General features: G+C 40.8%; 1 protein-coding gene across 6 annotated transcripts in view; it reads right to left on the bottom strand.

Annotated features, from left to right (window-relative positions):
* The window catches only part of abcc8 (ATP-binding cassette, sub-family C (CFTR/MRP), member 8), a 225,890-nt gene that overhangs the window by 180,739 nt on the left and 22,924 nt on the right, over positions 1–22,227 (bottom strand). For all 6 annotated transcript variants that reach the window (XM_072592226.1, XM_072592229.1, XM_072592230.1 and 3 more), the window contains one exon: positions 10,575–10,741. In XM_072592226.1, coding sequence (XP_072448327.1) covers positions 10,575–10,741 — 167 coding nt within the window. The remainder of the gene's footprint in view (positions 1–10,574; positions 10,742–22,227) is intronic.

Here is a 22,227-nt window from a genome sequence, read left to right as displayed (position 1 = left end):
CATAGCTCCTAGAAAGCGGAGTCACAGGTAGATGGGATAGTGAAGAAAGCATTTGGTATGCTTTCCTTTATTGGTCTGAGTATTGAGTACAGGGGTTGGGAGGTCATGTTGCGGCTGTACAGGACATTGGTTAGGCCACTGTTGGAATACTGCATGCAATTCTGGTCTCCTTCCTATTGGAAGGATGAAACTTGAAAGGGTTCAGAAAATATTTACAAGGATGTTGCCAGGGTTGGAGGACTTGAGCTATAGGGAGAGGTTGAATAGGGTGGGGCTGTTTTCCCTTGGGTGTCAGACACTGAGGGGTGACCTTATAGAGGTTTATAAAATCACGAGGTGCATGGAAGGATAAATAGTCAAAGTCTCTTCCCTGGGGTGGGGGAAAGTCCAGAACTAGAGGGCATAGGTTTAGGGTGAGAGGGGAAAGATATAAAAGAGATCTAAGGGACAACTTTTTCACACAGAGGGTGGTAGGTGTATGGAATGAGCTTCTAGAGGAAGTGGTGGAGGCTAGTACAATTGCAACATTTATAAGACATTTGGATGGATATATGAATAGGAAGGGTTTGGAGGGATATGGGCCGGGTGCTGGCAGGTGGGACTATACTGGGTTGAGATGTCTGGTCTGTATGGTCGAGTTGGACCGAAGGGTCTGTTTTCGTGCTGTACATCTCTATGATTCTGTGACTCTATCTCAATGCCACCAATGGCTTTTGGATGATGGGAGGTTATATAGTAACTTACACTACTTTGCCTAAAGAGAGAGTGAAAACAGAGAAAGTTTGTCTGGATTGCTCTCATGTAATCCCTGTAGAACAGCAGTGCAAACGTCCGAGACTTATATGCACACCCTCTGTGAACTGTTAGGAAAAGCACAGGATTGAAATGCTCACAGTGCAAAAGAAGATTAACTCAACCATACTGTCTACACCGGCTCTCCTGGAAGCACAAAAGCCAGTCCTGATCTATAGTCTTTTCACTAAAGCCCTGCAATTTCTCTCTCTTTGGCTGTTGAATATCATTCGTGAATCTGGCTCCACCACACTCAGGCACTGCATGTCGGATTCAACCATTCAGCATGTAAAAAGATTTCTCCTCAAAGACCTGTTAGTTTCTTTAGTCATGCACCTTATATTGATGTCCATTAGTTTTTTCTGCCAATGGGAACAGTTTTTCTCCATCAACTCTATCCAGGTCAGTCATGATTTTGGGCACCTCGAATAAATCTCCTCTCAATCTTCATTTGTCTGAGAAGAACTCCTGACCTTCTAAAATATACCCATGAGACTGAAGCCGCTAATTCCTGGTGCTCGATTGTAAATCTTTGCTAAATAATTTCTAAAAAAAATTAACATTCTTTCTAAAGCATTGGGCGCAGATTGTGACATCTTGAGTTGAGATTGTTAATCTACTTTTCATGTTCAGTATTCTGTTAAAAGACATCTCATGTTATTATCACTATATCATCTGACCTGAGGGAATAAAGATCTCATACCATCTAATACCCAGTTAAAAATCACACAACACCAGGTGATAGTCCAACAGGTTTAATTGGAAGCACACTAGCTTTTGGAGCATCGCTCCTTCATCAGGTGGTAGTGGAGGGTTCAATCCTAACACAGAATTTATAGCAAAAATTTACAGTGTGATGTAACTGAAATTATACATTGAAAAATTGATTATCTGTTAAGCCTTTCATCTGTTAGAATACTGTGATAGTTTCACTTCTTTCATGAGTAAATCACAAAACCTTTTTTTTAAAAGGTGCATTCTCGGGTTAGCTGTTAACAATGGTGATAGTTAGACAATATGTTGAAGGTGTTGGCCCCCTGTGTTCTCTGTCTATGCCATGATATTTAGATTGATTCTAATATAAAAATTGAGATAACGGAGTTTTACATGAATTCATGCAGTTTTTGAGCAAAGTACAATGTAACCCTGCAAGTACAAACTCACCCCACAAAATATATGTGTGCATGTGGGTCTTTATCTGTGTGTGTGTGTGTGTGTGTGTGTCTGTCTGTTGTCTGGGTTGGGGGCTGTGAGTGTGCGAAAGTGTATGTGTGTGTGTGTAGTGAGTGCAGAGTGTCTTAAGTCTGTGAGGGGGTGCATGTGAGAGCGTGGGAGTCTGTGTGCACATCTGTGTATAAGTGTGTCCATGTGTATGTGTGTAGGAGTGTCTATGTGTGTGTATAGTGCAATAGTGGTCACCTGTAATGTGACATTGTAACATGAACCCAAGGTCCCAGTTGAGGCCCTCCCTGTGGGTACTGAACTTAGCTATCAGCTTCTGCTCGGCCACTTTTCTCTGCTGCTTGTCCTGAAATCCGCCTTGGAGGATGGTCACCCAAAGGTCCGCGGCTGAATGTCCTTGACCACTGAAGTGTTCCCCAACTGGGAGGGAACACCCCTGTCTGTTGATTATTGTGCGGTGCCCATTCATCCGTTGTCGTAGCCTTTGCTCGGTTTCCCCAATGTACCATGCCTCCGGGCATCCTTGCCTGCAACGTATAAGATAGACAACGTTGGCTGAGTCACATGAGTACGTGCCATGTACAAGGTGGGAGGTGTCCCCACGTGTAATGGTGGTATCTACGTCCACACTCTGACACGTCTTGCAGCGCCTACCATGACAGGGTTGTATGGAGTTGTCCTGAGAGCCGGGCAAGCTTGCTACGAACAACGATCTGTTTGTAGTTTAGCGGTTGTTTAAAGGCAAGTAGTGGAGGTGGGGAAGGTCTTGGTGAGGTGCTTATCCTCATTGATAATGTGTTGCAGGTCATGAAAAGCTTGGCATAATTTTGCAGCTCCTGGGAAATACTAAATGATGAAGGGTACCATGTCGGTTGTAGCACGTGTCTGTCTCCTGAGGAGGTCATTACGGTTCCTTGCTGTGGCACGTTGGAACTAGCAGTCGATGAGTTGGGCATTGTACCCCGTTCTTGGGAGGGCATCCCTGAGTACTTCCAGGTGTCCATCACGTTCCTCCTCATCCTAGCAGATCCAGTGTATACATAGGGCTAGTCCATAGGGTATGGCTGCTTTAATATGTTTGGGTGAAAGCTGGAGAAGTGTAGCATTGTGAGGTTGTCTGTGGGTTTTCAGTAGAGTGAGGTGCTGAGGTGTCCATCCTTGATGGAGACACATGTGTCCAAGAATGAGACAGATAGTCGAGAGTAGTCCATGGTGAGTTTGATGGTGGGATGAAACTTGTTGATGTCACTGTGTAGTTTTATCAGTGACTCCTCGCCATGGGTCCAGAGGAAGAAAATGTCGTCAATGTACCTGGTGTATAATGTTGGTGGGAGATCCTGTGTAGAGAAGAAGTCTTGTTCGAACCTGTGCATAAACATGTTGGCATATTAGGGTGCAGACTTGGTCCCCATGGCTGTTACGTGTGTCTGGATCAAGAACTGGTTGTCAAAGATGAAGACATTGTGATCAAGGATAAAGCTACAACTCATCCGCTTAGGTGTCTAAAAATGTAATGTTTGTATATAATAGACAGTTGTAATAAATGTCTGTATTCTCTTCAACACCATAAGATCCACATCCAGTTTCATATGTTATGAGGAAAGAATAAGCAACCCTGCATCAGATAATCTATACTGCTGGATCCAAAATCGCATCAGAGGCTGAACCAATGTGTTATAAAGTCTCAATGCAATTTCCCCCCTTCTGTGTTCTATGCCTCTGTTTATAAAGCCCAGCATTCTACATGCGCCAACAATGGTTTGTGTAACAATGACAGCAGATTACTCTGTTCCTGTGACCCCTTTAGAATTACACCTTCTGCTTTATATTGTGTCTCCTCATTTGTCCTACCAATTTGTATAATTTCGCAGAAAGAAATATAGGCAGTTTGTCCTATATTTTAAAAACAATAGTTGAATAAATAGGTGCCCAGTTGAAGAGTGAGCTTGCGCTTGGTGTCAAAGGTTTTAGATGTTAGCTTCATTCCAGGACTAAAGCACAGGGAGTCTGCCAATTGAATGTAACCCCAAGGAAAAGTGGAATTGAAGATGTAGCAGATACTCGTCAAAGAACACATGAGATTTTCAGTACACTGGAAAATAAGTATAGCTTACCTGCTCATGTACAGAACTGTTCTTTTATCAGACAAATTCAGTAGAACTTAATGCAATGCCCCACCGCTGAGCAGCGTTTGAAAGGGTGAGAGTTGGGGGGGGAGGGGATCACATAATTAGTTGGAAAGGAACAGCATGGAATGTCTATCAGCTTCACAAGTCCCCACACCAAACCAAGGATTAAGCCAGAGGCAGGGAAGGTTGAGGTGAGCCTTCAACCTGCCACAAGTCACTGAAGTAGCCCATTAAGGGATGCAATTTGCTGCTGCTGCTTGGGCTCAGGTCACTAGGCTGGTTGCCAGACATATTCTGATGGCCTCTCTGAAGGCTTTAGGAAGGGGGTGGATTGCATTGAACACCTTTATCCCACAAAAGGGCTTTTTCAAAATTCACTCGTGGGACATGAGTATTGCTGGCTGGCCAAATCCATTCCCTGTCCCTCACTGCCCTTGACAAGATGGTGGTGAGCTGCCTTCTTGAACTGCTGCCGTCCACGTGTTGTAGGTTGACCCACAATGCCCTTAGGTAGGGAATTTCAGGATTCTGACCCAGTGACATTGAAGGAATGGCAATATATTCCCAAGTCAGGATGATGGGTGGCTTGGAGAGACAATAGTCGGTGACGGTGTTCCCATCTACTTGGTGCCCTTGTCCTTCTAGATGGAGTTGACAGTTGATTTGGAAGGTGCTGTCTAAGAATATTTAGTGAATTTCTGCAGAGTATCTTGTAGATAGTAAACATTGCTGCTACTGAGTACCAATCAAGCAGGCTGCTGTGTCCTGAATAGTGTCAAGCTTCTTAAATGATGTTGGAACTGCACACATTCAGGCAAGTGGGGAGTATTCCATCACACCCCTGACCTGTGCCTTGTAGATGGTAGATAGGCTTTGGGAGTCAGGGGCTGAGTTACTTCCAATAACATTCTTTGCCTCTGATCTGCTTTTGCAGCCATTATGTTTATGTGATAAGTCCAGTTGAGTTTCTGGTCAATGATAACTCCCAAAATATTGCTCATGCAAGATTCAGTGATGGTAACACCATTGAATGCCAAGGTGTGGTGTTTAGATAGTCTCTTAAATGGAGAAGATCATTGCTTGGCATTTGTGTGATGCAACTTGCCAAGTTGCCAATTCTCAGGCCAAGCCTGGATATTGTCCAGATCTTGTTGAATTAAACATGGACTGCTCCAGTATCTGAGGAGCCATGATTGCACAATGTTCAGTATCAATCATTGGCGAATATCTCTACTTCTGACATTATGATGGAGGGAAGGTCATCGATGAAGTATCTGAAGTTGATTGGACCTAGGACACTACCCTGAGGAACTCCTACAAAGATGTGCTGGAGCTGAGATGACTGATGTCCAACAACCACAACCATCTTCCTAGGGCTCTTTGATGCCACCATCTTAATGGACAGGGAAATCCCAATGAAAAACTTCTGCAGGCCTTCCACAATGTCTCCCAGGGGAATGGTCCCAGTGATCTGGCAGTACTCACTTTCTTCTAGGCCCTGCATCACTTCTGCTGCTTCTGGTCACCTGTAGTCCCAGCTGTCCCCATTTGTCCCAGTAGCACTGCTGGCAATGAAGATCCGCCAGTTACCTGACTGGCCAGAATCTTGAGGCTATGTGACATTTGCCATTAAAACATGGATACCCTGACAGCAGGTCGGCATTTATTCTTGCTGAGACAGCCAGAAAAGGCTGTAACAGGATTTCCATTCAGTGAATGGGGCCTCCGCCACAGTCGTTAAATTCAGCTCATTGTGTGCAAATCAGCTGCATCACAAACTAGTAATAGCAATGACCTTCAAGGTAATTAATTGGTCCTGAAGCAACTTAAGACAACTTGAGGATTTGAAATGATGTAATTTGTTTCTATTTTAATTACATTTCTGCACAGATTCAAACAATTTTGCAACCACATAATTCATGCATTTTAGTTATTTTATTTTGGAGTTTAAAACTAATTTTTATACTGTGGTTTATTCAGTCTCTCCAGTAGTATTAAACTCTTCAAAATCAAGATTTATGTTCTGTGCAGTGAAATTCATCTGTTTCATTTTACTTCAATTTGGTTCGATCTAAAGGGAACTTTGAAAACCTCTCTCCTGGTATCCAACTCGTTTAAACAACAGTGCAATTCAGAAACAGAGCTAGAACACAGTGAGACTGACTTTGCAGCCTCCACTACTATTTGGTGAGAGACACATCAAGAGTGAAGTTTTTAAAATGTCACCATTTTAATGTTTATTCTGCAAATAAATTTGGCCGACACATGTTTAAGTAAGATCCATTCTTTCCAATCATTTAAATTAGAATTAATTCTGGCTCTGTGCTTGTGACCTACATGCAACATGCACCAAAATGCATAGGCAGTTATCTTGCAAATTTTTCCAAATTGATAAACATGTGATTTTCTCACTTGAAATGGGTTGCATCAGTAACTACATTTACATTACTTGCCAGCGGAATGATCATGACACTGTCCAGATGAAGTATGCAGTTGAAGCCTAGTGCCAGTGTGAAGAGGTTCTGAAGAAAGGTTTTTGGCCTGAAACATCAACACTATTTTTCTCCCTTCAACAATGCTGCAAGACCTGTTGAGTATTTCCAGCAATTCCATTTTTGGCTATGATTGAAGAGGTTAGACTTTGTTGACATTATTTTAAAAACAATAAGTTACTTGGAGCTGAGTTTTCCCATTTGCAATTAAGGTTTAGTGGCAAGTGAGTTTCATTGCATCCAGCCAGTCTTGAAATAGGGCAAAGTTTCTCACATGATCTTCCATTTTTCATTTCATTATTAACACAAATGAGATACTGATATTCCCTGTGAAATGTGTGGCAATTAAGATGAAAATGCTCGCCACTAATGGGACCCATCAGCTTCCATGTCTTTGTTACCACATTTAACGCCCAACTGCACACCACTTTACATGCTGCAAGTGAGGACCAACTCTTCACACTAAAGTGGTCAACAGTGAAAATGTCACTGAGGAAAGTGACTACCTCCCCATTACAAGGACAAGTATCTGGAAATAAATGGAGGATCATTTTAGTGTGGTACCAGAGACATGGCAGTGGAGAGGATGGGTACCCTTTTCTTTCATCATACAAAAGAAGACCACACTATCAGACTCCCCCATCAGCCTGGACAGAAATTACAGCATTGAGTCAGTGTCATATTTCTAAAGGAACACCGAACAGTGCAGCAAGAAGGTCAATGCCCATCCATACTTTGTCGCTGCCTTCCCTCTTCTATTTCACATACAAGGGACAGTAATTAGTTTAACTCTGTCACTGCACACACATCTCACCAAGGTTGACGGAGCACAACCCTCAGTATCATTCAGGGCTCACCCTCACCTTATGTTTCCAAATTGTAAACCCTTCCTTTCTGCACCTCCTACTCATTCAATGGGGACACCTCACCATCTCTCCTGCTCAGACATCACGACTAACTGCCCTTCAATCTACTTTCATCATACTCAATGCTTGCTTTATCTAATCATAAGCATGAAAAGCTGTCCTCCATCGCCATCCCAACTGCTTCTCAACAGCACCCTGACTAATCTGTAGACTGCTTGCTCGTGACGTGCAGGATTGACTGTGGTCAAACCCTTGTAGTGTAAATAGGCAAATTCTTGACCGAGTGTAATTTCCCTTCACTGCATTAAGAACCTTTCCCCTTTGACTTGCACACATCACCATTTGTTCAGAGCACATGCGGAGTCTTTGCCACATATGTTGCTGACACATGCTGCAACACTGACATTGATGTAACACAGCACTATAAAGGTGCAATCTGACTGATTGACTGAATGTTTAATGCTGCCCTGCTGTCACAAACTGCCTGCCTTTCCGTACAAAAAGAGAGAGATTAAGTGCAGAGGCTGGCAGCCTGTAGATCAATGCTAAATTCAGTAAGTGCTAAGGAAGCAAGGTAAGAACCAAAATGTGTCTTATGATCCTGACCCACTAGCTACCTGATGAAGGAGCAACGCTCTGAAAGCTAGGACTTCCAAATAAGCCTGTTGGACTATAACCTGGTGTTTGTGATTTTTAACATCGTCCACCCCAGTCCAACACCGGCATCTCCACACCATCATCTTGCACACCTCCGGCAAGCCACCTCTCATTCTTCTTCACTCCAATGAGAATAGCTCTAGCTCCCTCACCATTACTTCATAAGACATGTCATCAAGTCCAGGCAACATCCTGGTAAATCTCCTCTAAAGCTTCCACATCCTTTCTATAATGAGGCAACCAGAACTGAACACAATATTCCAAGTGTGGTCTAACCAGGGTTCTATAGAGCTGCAGCATAACCTTGCGGCTTTTAAACTCAATCCCCCTGCAAATGAAAACCAACACACCGTTCACCTTCTTAACACCTCTATCAACTTTGAGGGATCTATGGACATGGATCCAAAGATTCCTTTGTTCCCCCACACTGCCAAGAATCCGTGTGTTCTGCATGAAACTTTCGCCTTTCAAAATGAATCACTTCACACTTTTCCAGGTTGAACTCCATCTACCACTTATCAGTCCAGTTCTGCATCCTGTCAATGTCCTGTTGCAACCTACAACAGTCTTCCACACTATTCACCACTCCACCAACATTTGTGTCATCAGCAAACTTACTAACCCTTCCACTTCCTCATCCAAGTCATTTATAAAAATCACAAAGAGCAGAGATCCCAGAACAGATCTGTGCAGAACACCATTGGTCACCGAGCTCCAGGCTGAATACTTTCCATCTACTACCATCCTCTGCCTTCTATAAGCCAGATTTCCCTGTATCCCATGCCTCCTTACTTTCTGGATGAGCCTACTATGGGGAACCTTATCAAATGCCTTGCTAAACTCCATGTACACCACATCCACTGCTCTACCTTCATCAATATGTTTTGACACATCCTCAAAGAATTCAATAAGGTTTGTTAGGCATGACCTGCCACTCACAAAGCCAGGTGGACTATCTCTAATCAAGCTATGGTTTTCCAAGTTATCATAAATTCTGCCTCTCAAAACCCTCTTCAATATAGTGGCCACCACAGGCGTAAAACTGACTGATCTGTAGCTCCCAGCATTATTCCTATTCCCTTTCTTGAACAAGGGAATAAAATTTGCCACCCTTCAATCATCTGACACTACTCCAGTGGACAGTGAGGATGCAAGGGTCATGGTCAAAGGCATGGCAATCTCTTCCCTGGCTTCCTGTAGTAACCTTGGTTATATCTAGTCTGGTTACCATCTGGTGAGTTGCAGCCTCCAAGCTCACTCCATTTTAGCAGTCAGGAATTTGTGCTGTCTAGTTGGAGGAGAGGAAAATTGAAAGTGTGATGTAAATAGGGTGAGTTGGGGCTTTAATGAGATGCAATTACATAGAACGAAGGTGTTGCTGTTTAAGGGCAAAATCAGAAGAACTTTTCTTGACTTTGAGAAGTTTTGAATCTGATGCTATTTGGTCACCATACTCTCCATGTTAAATAAGAGTCAGGCCAACCTAAATTTTTACAACATAAACTGTAAGATAGATGCTAAGTTTCAGAAAAATAGATTTAAAAAAACAATTCCCATTAACTTGCAGTGCAGTCATGAGTGGACCCTCATTGTTCATCTGGTAGATTAATGTACTGGTGAATTTGGTCTGAGACTGAATCAAACATAACAAAAAAAATTTCAAACTTACATTTCTTATCGATTCAGCTACTAGATTCCTTATAGATTCAGCTACTAATGTATATCATGATAATCATATGGGAAGCTAGATGTGTGGATTAAATGGACTAGTAGTGAATATCTATCCAGTATGTTGCTCTGATTTGTACTGAATAAGTTATTCCTAGCAGGAACGGTTCTAGCATTGTTAGAATTACCTTAGCATTCCAGACTAGGGAGAGTGAGTGAACAAATATATTTTAAGTGAAGTATGTCAGGATTGAACAATTACTTTCTCACCTGTATTTGTTGTCGGAGTGTTTAAGACCAGAGGACGTATGTTTAGAATTAGAGTTGTTTACTCAACAGGCAAGTTAGGAAAACAGTTACTCACACAAAGGATGGTAGAATCATGGTACTCTCACCTACAAATTAGGTAATGATTCAGTTAATAATTTTGAATCTGAGATTAATGGATTTTCAATAGTCAAGAATACAGAGGCAGCGCAGATGGACGGAGTTAAGATATAGTTCCATGAAGATCTCACTGAACACCATCAAAAATGGATTTGAATTGCTAAATAGCCTAGTCTTGCTACTATGTTTCCATGTCTAATTGTGATTGTGCAGTAAAACTCATTTGTATAAAAGGGGAGTACATGGTTCATATGAGATGCCTTGGAATCAACTAACATGTTGATCCTCATTCTTTGGCACTGTAGATGCATTATGGCTGTTTGGATGAGCTTGTGAAAGCCAGTTGCCATACTCCCTTACAAAGTTGAGAAGAAAAGGTGCAAGAGTGGCTGCTCACTTACCCGTACTCTGATGACGTTGACTTCCACAGCCAACAACATACCATATAATATGGCCAACAGTGCAGCAATACAGAACCGGAGTTGACTTAGACCAATGCCATGTTCACAAAACTTGGCAAACTTGACGGTTTTTGTAATGAATGCTAAGATCCAATAGACCAGTAAAGCTGCAAAATAAACACACATTACTGCTATCAACATTTTAGAAAGTTATAATGAAAATGCAAACTGAATTAAGCTATTTATCCCACAGATAAAGCAATTGATACTTTGTGAGCAGTTAAGCTCGTTATTCAAGTCCTATACCTATGGAAACCAGAAATTTTAAAGAAAAAGCTTTAAGTGACAATAATTGCTTTGCTGCCTATGCTGTTAAAACTGTCATAATTTTAACATATCGCTATGTTAAAGAAGTTCTGAATCAGAAACATTAGAACAGGAATAGGCACTCCATAAAACTCATGTTTTCCTGTCATTAGCCAATGGATCTTGTTGATCTTTTAATTCAAATATTTTCCCTATTAATCTTGAACAAATCTTATTTTCTATCTGTAATTAATATCTGTGGTGTTTTCTGAGAAAAGTTTGTGCCAGATTTGCTTCTAATTGATTTCATGTCTTAGTTTTTTTTTAAAAAATCTTAAGACCATATGACATAGGAGCAGAATTAGGCCATTTGGCCCATCGTGTTTACTCTGCCATTCAATCATGGCTGATAATGTTTCTCAACCCCAATCTCCTGTTTTCTCCCTGTAACCCTTGAACTCCTGACTAGTCAAGAACCTATTTCGGTCTTAAATATGGTCCTTTGCAACCTCAGCGGCATATCTTTACCCTTGTATTCTAGCCCTTTCAAACTGAATGTTAACATTTGGGGCAGCACGGTGGCTCAATGGTTAGCACTGCTGCCTCACAGTGGCAGGGACCTGGGTTCAATTCCCACCTTGGGCAACTGTCTGTGTGGAGTTTGCACATTCTCCCCATGTCTGCATGGGTTTCCTACCACAGTCCAAAGCTGTGCAGGTTAGGTGAATTGGCCATGCTAAATTGCCCGTAGTGTTAGGGGAAATGGGTCTGGGTGGATTACTCTTCGGAGAGTCGGTGTGGACTTGTTTGGCCGAAGGGCCTGTTTCCACACTGTAGGGAATCTAAAAAAAAATTGTATTTGCCTCCCTAACTGCCAACTGAACCTGCATGTTAACCTTAAGAGGATCCTGAACTAGGACTCTTGAGTCCCTTTGTGTTTCAGATTTCTGAAATCTTTTGAGTTTAGAAAATAGTTTTCGCCTCTATTCTTCTGACTAAAGTATATTGTCTTACAATTTCTATCTTTGCATTCCATTTGCCATTTCTGCATCTATCGTCTAGCCTGTCCAAGTCCTTCTGCAGCTTTCCCACTTCCTCCATACTACCTGTCCCTCCACCTATCTTTGTGTCATCTGCCAACTTAGCAACAACGCCCTCAGTTGCAGCTGCCATCCTGAAAAAGACCACTTTATCCACACTGCCTGCCTCCTGTCAGTCAGCCAATCCTCTATCCATGCCACTAACTTGCCCCGAACACCATGGCATCTTATTTTATTTAGCAGCCTCCTGTGTAGCTCCTTGTCATAAATAGGTTAAAATGTGTTTATATCCCACTAATATCACAATTTGGATATATCACAATTTGAAAATTAGTACAACAAAACGAAAAATAAGGTTTATCTGTTTTAGGTTTTACCATTCTTCTTGCATATCGGTGGAGTTTGGGCTACAATATTGTAACCCCAGTGTTGTGATGCAGAATTACAAGAAGCAAATCATTTCCCATTAAATGTCCCTATGAAATCATCCAGATGATAACTGGAGCAATTCATAATCAGAATATGTTGCCATAAATTACAGCGTTACAAAATTAGACTGGCTACACATAATTCTATTCATATTTCTAGGTATTATTTTGTCCTGAGTGGACTTTAATGTTTTAAAAGTAAAGTTTAGAAAGAACTCAATTACAATAACTGTATATAATTTCCTACCTTATCACACTCAAATTTAAATTAAATTCAAACTTAATGGGTTGTTTATAACAGGAAAGGCTCTTGGCGCTTCATTAATAATGTAGTGATCAAGCGTGCTCTAGAGTATGGTCCTATAACACAAAGACAATGAATATAACTTTAATTTGGTAATGTGCCTAAGCAAGGTAGAGCATGGGAAACCTAAAGGTTTCTGACGCGTATTTGTCATAATCTATTTAATCCACCCACTGTACTAACATCTGGCTTGTGGGATTTCTAACAAATTAGCTCAAGCAGGCATGACCTGCATAAATCTATTTCAGTGGAATTATTTACTGAGACACTGCACAGATGACAATTGCAGAATTCTCCAATGACTTGAGCTGTGGAAGTAGCTGCAGAAATGATTACCAATGTAGCAATGTGCACTTTCATTCAATGTTGTCTTCATTGAGCTGATTCAGTGGTCAAGAGACTCTGGGCAAATTCTCTTCCCTGCCAACAATAGAGGTTTGCCTCAGAAAATTCAACTGTTTACTGCAGATTGCAGAGGAGAGTATTAGGAGTGTCATGTGCTGCCTGATACAGTGACAGTTCAGGAAAGGATATAACATAAGACAATATGTACACAACGAATAAGAATCTGCTTTCTTAAAGCTACTTTGACTGTAGCCTCAACTACTGCTTGCTCCCCATAATCGCTGACTCTCATCCAGTTCAAAAACATATCTTGAATATGTGTCTCAGCCTTTAATATATTCAATTATGGAGCCTCCACAGCTGTTTGAGGTATGGAATTTTAATTGTCAGAGAGACATTTGTCGTCATCTCAATATTCAATGGGTGACCTTTACTCTGAAGGTATTCCTCTAATTCTAAATTCTGTCATGATGCAAAACATTCTTTAGCACATACCTTGTCATCCACATATTCATGCATATATTACTAAATCATTCTTCTATACTCTAAAGGACAAAGACCCAAACTGCTCAACATTTCATCATAAGCCAACCCCTTCATCTCAGGATTCAGTGTGGTCAATCTCCTCTGAACTGTCTCTAATGCAAATAAATCCCTCCTAAAAAGGAAGAGACTAAAAATGTGTGCAATATTTGAAATGCGCTCTCACCAATTCCCTGTGCTCTTGAAACAATGATTCCCTATTTTTTATATTCCATTCCCCCTCAGCCACATTCCAGTTGCCTTTCTAATTATTTACTGTACGCGCATTCCATGGATTTTCATGAATGTTCCATGGATGAAGACATCCAGATCTGCAGTAGCACAACATTCTGAAGTCTCTCTCCATTCAAGTAATATTTTGCTTTTCTACATTGCTTATTGAAATAGTTGACCTCATGTTTTCCATATCTGTCAAAAGTTTACCTGTGCATTTAACCTGTCCCCTGTCTTTATGTAACTACTGATCCAACAACAGTGTGCGAGATGATTCAGTCATACTTCTTTGCTTATGGTTAAGATGTTGGATTACTTGCTGTTATTGTTTTCTTAGGCCTATTTATCTTGTCATGACTCCCAACAATCTATGCTATACAGTACTTGCACAGCCCTTCAATCCTTTCTGGTATGCACTCAGATCAAATTGAAAGGCAAATTACATAGAAACTAAGTAGGCCATTCAACACATCAAGGCTATCCTGCTAGTTAGCCCTAACTCAGTGCAAGATTCCTCAATTAAATATTAATACTTATCAAAAATAAACAATGTATGATGCCTATCAATAATAATGTACCTGTTTAATGAACAAATAAATCAACATCTGCTTTATTAAAATGTATCATAGGATTTTAAAGTTATTTAGCTGATTGCTTTTCATAATTCTGTCCACTTTTCCATTGTGTTTGGACAATGTTGCAAATACCATAGCAATAAAATAATGCAAACTTTTATGAGCTAAAGCCACAAGCAGAACAGATTATCCAGTAATAGGTAGAGTTTGCTACTGGGTAAATTGACAGAAGATCAGTAGAAGCTGTTCAACAAGATTTTAACATGATAAGGAAAAGAGTTCATAACATTGTTTATAACACTGTTTATAACGCAAGAGTTGTACTAGACAAAAAAACCCAGCCATGAATGACAAGAAAGAAAACAAAATACTAAAAGAAACAGCACATAGAAATGCAAAAGAAAATGAAGTGATCTTGATGTTGTGGAGAAATAAAAGAACAAAGGTAGAAAGTAAGAGCTGCAAAAATAAGAAAATAAACTTTCAAGGAATATTAACACCACCACACATACTTTCAAATTGATTTTTTTAAAAAAGAGACTGGTCAAGAGTATGGTGGTGTTAAAAACTGGTAATTGGATGTAATGCCCAGTGGAGGCATGTCCTGCTAACAGCTTTCAACATGGACTCTTTTCCTTTGGAAGCTTCTGGAGCTGCCTTTGTATTTTTAAAATGGATGCTGATGAACGGTTAAAAAGGTTACTAAAAATCAAGTGACCTATGCTTACTGAACATGGACTAAATGAAAAATTCCGGGGAGTTCCAGGGTGAATAACCACAGATGGGAGCCATCCTTAAAAGGACATGCTCAGATGAAGCCTATCCGAAATTTATACTTGTTGTTTGAAGATTCATTTTCAACATAAACCCAGAAACTCTGACTGAGTTAGACCCCTTAACAATGAATGTGCGGTGGCATGGTTGCTCAGTGGTTAGCACTGTTGTGTCACAAGGCCAGGGATCCAGGTTCAATTCCATCCTTGGGTGATGGTCTGTGTGGAGTTTGCACATTCTTCCTGTGTCTGTGTGAGATTCCTCTAGGTGCTTCAGTTTCCTCCCAGTCCAAAGATGCGCCAGTTAGATGGATTAGCCAGGCTAAATTGCTCATAATGTCCAGGGATGTGCAGACTAGGTGGTAATCAAGGGTTATAGGGATAGGATTGGGGGTTGGTTCAGATGGGATGCTCTTTGATGGGTTGGTGTGGACTCAATGGGCAGAATGGTCTTTTTTCACACTCTAGGGTTTATATGATTCTATGAAAACCACTCCTGAACTATCCTATCTTGTACAGCTTAATCTCCTTCTCCAGGTGAGCAGAAACTGATAGCACATGAAAGATAAACAAGACACTAAATACCAGACAGAGATCTCAGCTTCAACCATTTTTAGTTCACTCTCAATTTTCACTTTGTTAAATAATACATTTTATTTATATTCATTTGCTGCAGATTTCTCATGCAGAACATGGTTTTGCCATATGTCTGGTACTGGAGCATAATTCAGGGAAAGTGGGTTTGTATCTGAAAAGATCAAAAGTTTGGAAAAGAAAATCTGGGAATAATGCTACCTATATAAAGTGTGCATAGAAATGGCCTTCATGATTCCATATAAGTACTGTTCATGTATCCAAAACCAGCTGTGGATATTGGCTTTGATCTGGAGAATCCAGAATTGACCTTAGCAGCCTTTCAGAGTTAATTGAAAACTGCAAGAATGTCAGCAGCAACAAGGCTGTGCCATATTTGCTTTTTATGGAACAAAATCTGGAAAGTATTTCTAAACTTTATCAACCTGATTCCAAAACTCCAAATCCATCAACAAAGAAAATGGCCTTATTGATGCAAAGCCGGACGGGCCTACCTTCATGATCAGCTGAACACTCATCTAATCAAAAACTCCTATAGAAATCCTGATATTTGAATTCAGCTATTGGAACTAGAATTCAGGAGTGGAGAAGATACCCTTTGTCACTGCAATTCAAGGACGGTTGATCCTACAATGAGCTAAACATGTTTACTGTTAATTATTCTTCTGGGTTAATCATTATAGAAGTGTACTTGTGGTGCAGTGGTAGTGACTACATCTCTGAGACAGGAGGCCCAGGTACAATTCCTATCCGTTCAGGAGGTGTGTTATATCATCCCTGAACAGGTTGATTACAATTACCTAGAAGTGCACTTTACTGTTTAACTACATCTTTCATCTGTACAGGGTGTGTAAAGTAGCATTTAGATTTTGGAGAGAGCATGGAAGCAAATATCTTCTTTATTAAAACCCATTAAAGTCTGCTTAAAAACACATGCAACTAGCTTTTCAAAATAACTTATTGACAGTGCACAGAGAAGTGAATTGGTTGTTTTAGTTTATGTCTCCTTACCTGTCTATACTACGTCTTATAGCATGATCAAGGATTTCAAAAGAAAATTCAATAGGACCTTAAGGAAAATAAACTGAAGTAACCCCACAAAAGGTTGGTATGATATCACCAAGTCATCCTTTAGTTACAAGTGGGAGGTCCTTGACACTGATTCAGCTCCGTCAGAGCCTGCTCTCGGAGAGTCAGGGTGTCTGGCATTACCTTTCTTTATCTGTCAGTCAGGGATCCCTGATTGGACCAGAGTAACAGCCCATATTCTATGCGGTCCACCTGGCTGACCTTATTACAATCACTATACCCCTCCCCATCTGAGACTGAGGACATGGGCCAGTTGTTTTGTTTTGTAGCTCCTCCTGTGGAATTTTAGCACCAGGTCAGGTTCTCTGACTCTGCCTCAGATATGGGTGATGTGGATGTGTAACACACAGTATCTTGCTTCTTTAAAGCCTGCCTGGACCATCTCGGAAGAAATTCATTCTCTTCTTCAGGGACAAAGACATTGAGGCAATGACATCCACTGTGTCCATCGCAGATTTCATGATCTCTTCATTGCTTGGTGGAGAGGGAGTACCCATGGGTTCTGTCAGGCAAAAGTGAGGACTGCAGATGCTGGAAACCAGAGTTTAGATCAGAGTGGTGCTGGAAAAGCACAGCAGGTCAGGCAGCATCCAAGGAGCAGGAAAATCGACATTTCAGCCAAAAGCCCTGATGAAGGACTTTTGCCTGAAACATCATTCTGATCAAAATATGGGTTCTGCCAGCCTACTTGACAGTTCCAAGGAGGTGGGTACGTTTTGCAGCTTTTATATGGTCCACATGCTTGTTCAGGACCATTGTACCACCCAAACTTTACATGTAACTGGACCCAACCTAGCATTGACCGTGGCTCCTACAGTCCCCTGCAGGGCCATTCCTTTGGTTCCTACATCAAACCTCATCTCCTGAAGTAAACTGTCTCTTTTTCTTATGGGAGTCCTGTGTCCATCAATGTCATTCCTGATGCAATTTCACCCTCTCCTCTGGTTTAACCTGATCAGATTTAACCTCGTGTGGAGTCCTCTCCACATTAGCAACATTTGTGGAGCTATCACTGTAGTTGCATAATGGGTGGTCCTATAATCAAACAGGAACCAGGACAGTGTGTTAACCAGTGAAGCTTTAGGCTGTTTCTTTAAAGCCTGCCTTCAAAGGTCGGACTGCTCTTACTGCAAAAGCATTGGATGATGGATTGTATGTCAAATGCTTTTGGCTTTAGGAAATACTCAAATTCCCTGCTGATAAATGATAGCCTGTTATCTGTGACTAACACTTCCAGGAGTCATCTATTGCAAAAGATGCACACAGTTTTTTTATCACTGTCAATGAACTCTGTATGTCTAGTCACTTTAACTGGGCGTCCACAATGACTAAGAGCACTGAGCCCATGAAAGGACTGGCAGAGTCGACATGTAACTGAGTCATTCTCACAAATGGGGTAATTTTTGGCATTCTGGAGGCTGCCCAACCAATGTAGCTATGTCTGCATCCAGTCCTGGCCACCAGACATAACGTCTCACCAACATCTTCACTTTGGATACCCCTGGATGACTCTGGTGGAGTTCAATCAGTATCTGGCAGGGACCTTTGCTCGGGACAATCACTCTTGCTCCCCATAATAATATGCCGTCTTCTATTGTGATCTGGTCTCGCCGGTCCAAATAGGTTTCAATTCTGTTTGAGATGGCTCTTTGGTTTCCCCCATCGTCATCGGTTGTTTCAGTTTTGTCAGGATTGGATCTTTCTGCATCCAAAGTCTGAAATTGTCAACCAAATCTGGATGTCTGTTTAAGACCTTTATGGACTCTTCCAGTTGTGGTACCATAGGTGGTTTATCTGCCAGTGGGAGGTGGCTCAATGCATCCGCATTCAGGACTTGACCTCCTGGATAGTGTTCCATCTTGTAATTATAAGCACTAAGTATTAGAGCCCACTGCTGAATTCAACCTGAAGCTTTGGGTGGCACTGCCTTATTCTATTTAAGTAGACCTAGCAAAGGTTTGTGATCCATTATTGTTACAAATTTATGTCCGTAAAGGTATTGGTGGAGATTCCTGACTCCAAATATAACCGCTAAATTTCCTTCTCTATATGGGTGCATTTACACACTGCATTAGCCCAAAGTTCTAGATGCATATGCTGTTGGGTGTTCCTCTCCATTGGGCCACCTATGAGCAAAGTTGAGGGTTGGAGTCCAGGGCAAGTTTCACAGCTACCATTACAACCCAGTGACCATTTAGCCAGACATTTATTTTAACTGGTTCTGAGTTGGATCTTGCTAAGCAATTTCACAGTCCCAAACCAGATGTAGGTGGACTTTCCAGGGCATGCACTTTCTTCGTTACCAGTCTATGAGTTTCCTTGTTCCATTTAGGTCTAGTGGGACTCTTTTGCTGTCTTGAGTCCGTCAACCGGCAGCAACTACAATGACTTGCTGGCTCGGATCCTGAAGAAAGTTTTCACCATTTGGCCGAGGCTTGGCTTTGTCTTGGGGTTTTGCTGTGGGTTGACCTAGAGACCCTCTGTTCAGGATATGTCTTGAGTGAGGCTATCTAATTGTTTTCACTCAAGTGGTTTTCCCCAAGTTCAGTTGGACTGGCAAAGGTGTCTAATTCTATTGGAATACCCTCCAACTTATATGCCTCACTTGTTGCATTTTGCAAAGATAAAGCTAGTTGTTGTGTTTGTTTGAAGTCTAGCAGGGTTTCAGTTGATAGGTGCTTTTCCATGGTTACTTCATTAAATCCACATACCAGTAATCTGTCATCTCATTAAGGGTTAAACTAAAGTCACACATCTCTGCCAATCATCTTAACCTCGTCAAAAATCTTGACATGGATTCCCCAGTTCTTGAATTGTGGGGTAAAAATGATAGCGAATAATAACAGAAAAAGCTGGGGTCCACATGCTTTCAGGAGAACTACATATTGTTTTGCACCTGTCCCAAAGACATTTGCCTGTAAAAAGAGTAAGACATTTTATCTACAAACTGGGCCTAGTCTTTGATGGCAGGCTCAAACAAGTTAACCTTTCCAAATAACGACATGATGCCAGAAAACACTCATCCCAGCTTAAAGCTAACTGTTGCATGTGAATTTTTCCAGGAGCACGCTTTGCCCTCTTTGCCACTGAAATAACTTCCTGAGGCCAGTATCCTGTCATCAAGTCATCCACACATGCAATTTCCATGGTACTGATCCAGGTCTCTCAGATCCAGCTTTCAGACCGTCAGGATGTCTGACACTGATTTTTATCTGTCAGCCAGGGCTCCCTGATTGGACCAGATTAACAGCCCTAGTCAAGGAACTCCTATTCCATGAGGTCCATCTGGCTGACCTTAAACTATCACTACATAAACTTAGCGTTACAGAGATAGAGCAGGGCAATGAGTATGACTGAATTGCTCTACAGACAGCTACTATAATTAGTTATTATATTATTGGATTCAATGGGCCAAATGGCTTCCTACTGTGTCATAATGGCTCCATATTGATTCTTTGCAAATCCTTTGTTTCAACATTTATTTGCTTTATCAGAAAGTTTGACTAGCCCACACTTGATCCTTTTATACAAATCTTTATTATTGATTGAAATAGGAGGCCCCAGCAATCATCCCTGCTGCATTCCCATTAATTACAGTTTGTCAACTTCAAAATTACCTATTTTCCCTACTCACTAGTTTCTGTGCATTAGAAAATTCTTTACCCTATGCTATAAAGTATTATATTGAGGTAACATGTATGTGGCATCTTTCAGAAATCAAAGCCACTACATCTAATGGTTTCCCTTCATTCACACTACTGGATATATCATGAAAGCTAATATTTTTTAAACTAGTTGAATGAACTTTAAAACAATGTTAAGGGATTCTTCTCCAAACAAAAAATGAGCAATGCTTGGATTATACTCCTAGAGACAAAAAAAAACTGTAGATGCTGGAATCCAAAGTAGAGAGGCAGGAGGTTAGAGGAACACAGCAAGCCAGGCAGCATCAGGAGGTGCAGAAGTCAATGCTTCGGGTGTAACCCTTCTTCAGAACTGGGATAGGATCATACTCCTATCCAGAGTAATGGAGGCAAAAGCTTTCAAACCATTTCTAAAATAAGTAGAAAATAATTGCATCAAAGTTTAATTGTTCTAATGGATAAATTAGGATAAATGCCTGCTTTCATTAGTAAACATGCTTTTGTCTCAGCTCCAAAAACAATTGAGGGATTACAATTGACTTTAATGTCCATGGGATGGATGAACAAAATAGCTTGGATTCACATATCTGATTCTAACTCCTGTTGGAAAGTATAAACTCTGGAGAAGTCTCACTGGGTTGATTTGGGGTATGCAGGAATTTTTCTTCTGAGGAGAAATTGAATAGATTGGGCCTGTACTCATTGGAGTTTCGAAGAATGAGAAGGAAACTTATTGAAACATACAAGATTCTTAAAGGACTTGGCAGGATAGATGTGAAGGCATTCTTTCACCTTTTGGGAGAGTCTAGGACCGGAGGGAAAAATTTCAGAGTAAGGGTTTACCTATTTAAGACAGCAATGAAAAGGAAGTTCTTTTCACAGAGGGCTGTGAATCTGTGGAATTCTTAACTGCAGAAAGCTGTCAAGGCTGGTCTTTAAGAATATGCAAATGGACAGGTTTTAATCAGTGAGTGAATCAAGGGGTATGGGGAAAATGCAGAAAAGTGAAGTTCACGATTATCAGAAATCATTGAAAGGCAGAAAAGTTTTGATGGGTTGAATGGCTTAATATTGTCCTTCTGTCTTATAATCTTGTGGTCTTATATGTTAGATTCTGTAGAGCAATAATACACAACAGCTACAGTACTGATCATTTGTCCTGATGTATTAACGTTCCTCTTGTATAAAGGGCTCTTTATACTGCAAAACTACCATTTAAAGTCCAAATGTTTACCCAACAATTGCGCTATTCAAGTAATTATCCTTAAGATTACACATTTAATTGACTCATTCAGATTACAATTCTATCAAGTTACAGCTGAACAACGTTAATAATGCCCAAGGGAGTGCTTTGGTAATTAATTTCCACAAATTGGCCTCATTAATCCAATAAATTGTCATTTTGATCCAAATGCCAACAAGGAAGATTTACAGTGGCATAATTTTTATTATATAGTCTATAGCTTCCTCCATTCTGAATGACCAGAATGAAACTATTGCACAAATATTCACACATAAATTCAAGTCATTTCTCTGTATTAAGTTGATCACTAGGATTATAGCTGTGATGATAATCCAAAATTATGAGGAAAACGTACTATTTAGGGAGTAAGATAAGAAGGTTTATTTTTTAGAACGTATGATGCCTTTAAAAAGCTTAGTAAGGAAATAGATACTCCTAGTTGAGAAGTTAATGACAGACAGTTATCGCTTTAAAACTGTCACAACAGGCAATGATTATGGTCCCCAGTCAATGGGTTTGCCAGGTGTCTATAAAATTCTTTGGATGGCCTTCCCAC

The sequence above is a fragment of the Chiloscyllium punctatum genome, chromosome 22, assembly GCF_047496795.1.
Source record: "Chiloscyllium punctatum isolate Juve2018m chromosome 22, sChiPun1.3, whole genome shotgun sequence".
In the NCBI taxonomy this organism is placed as follows: Eukaryota; Metazoa; Chordata; class Chondrichthyes; order Orectolobiformes; family Hemiscylliidae; genus Chiloscyllium; species Chiloscyllium punctatum.
This window is presented reverse-complemented; position numbering and strand designations above follow the sequence as displayed.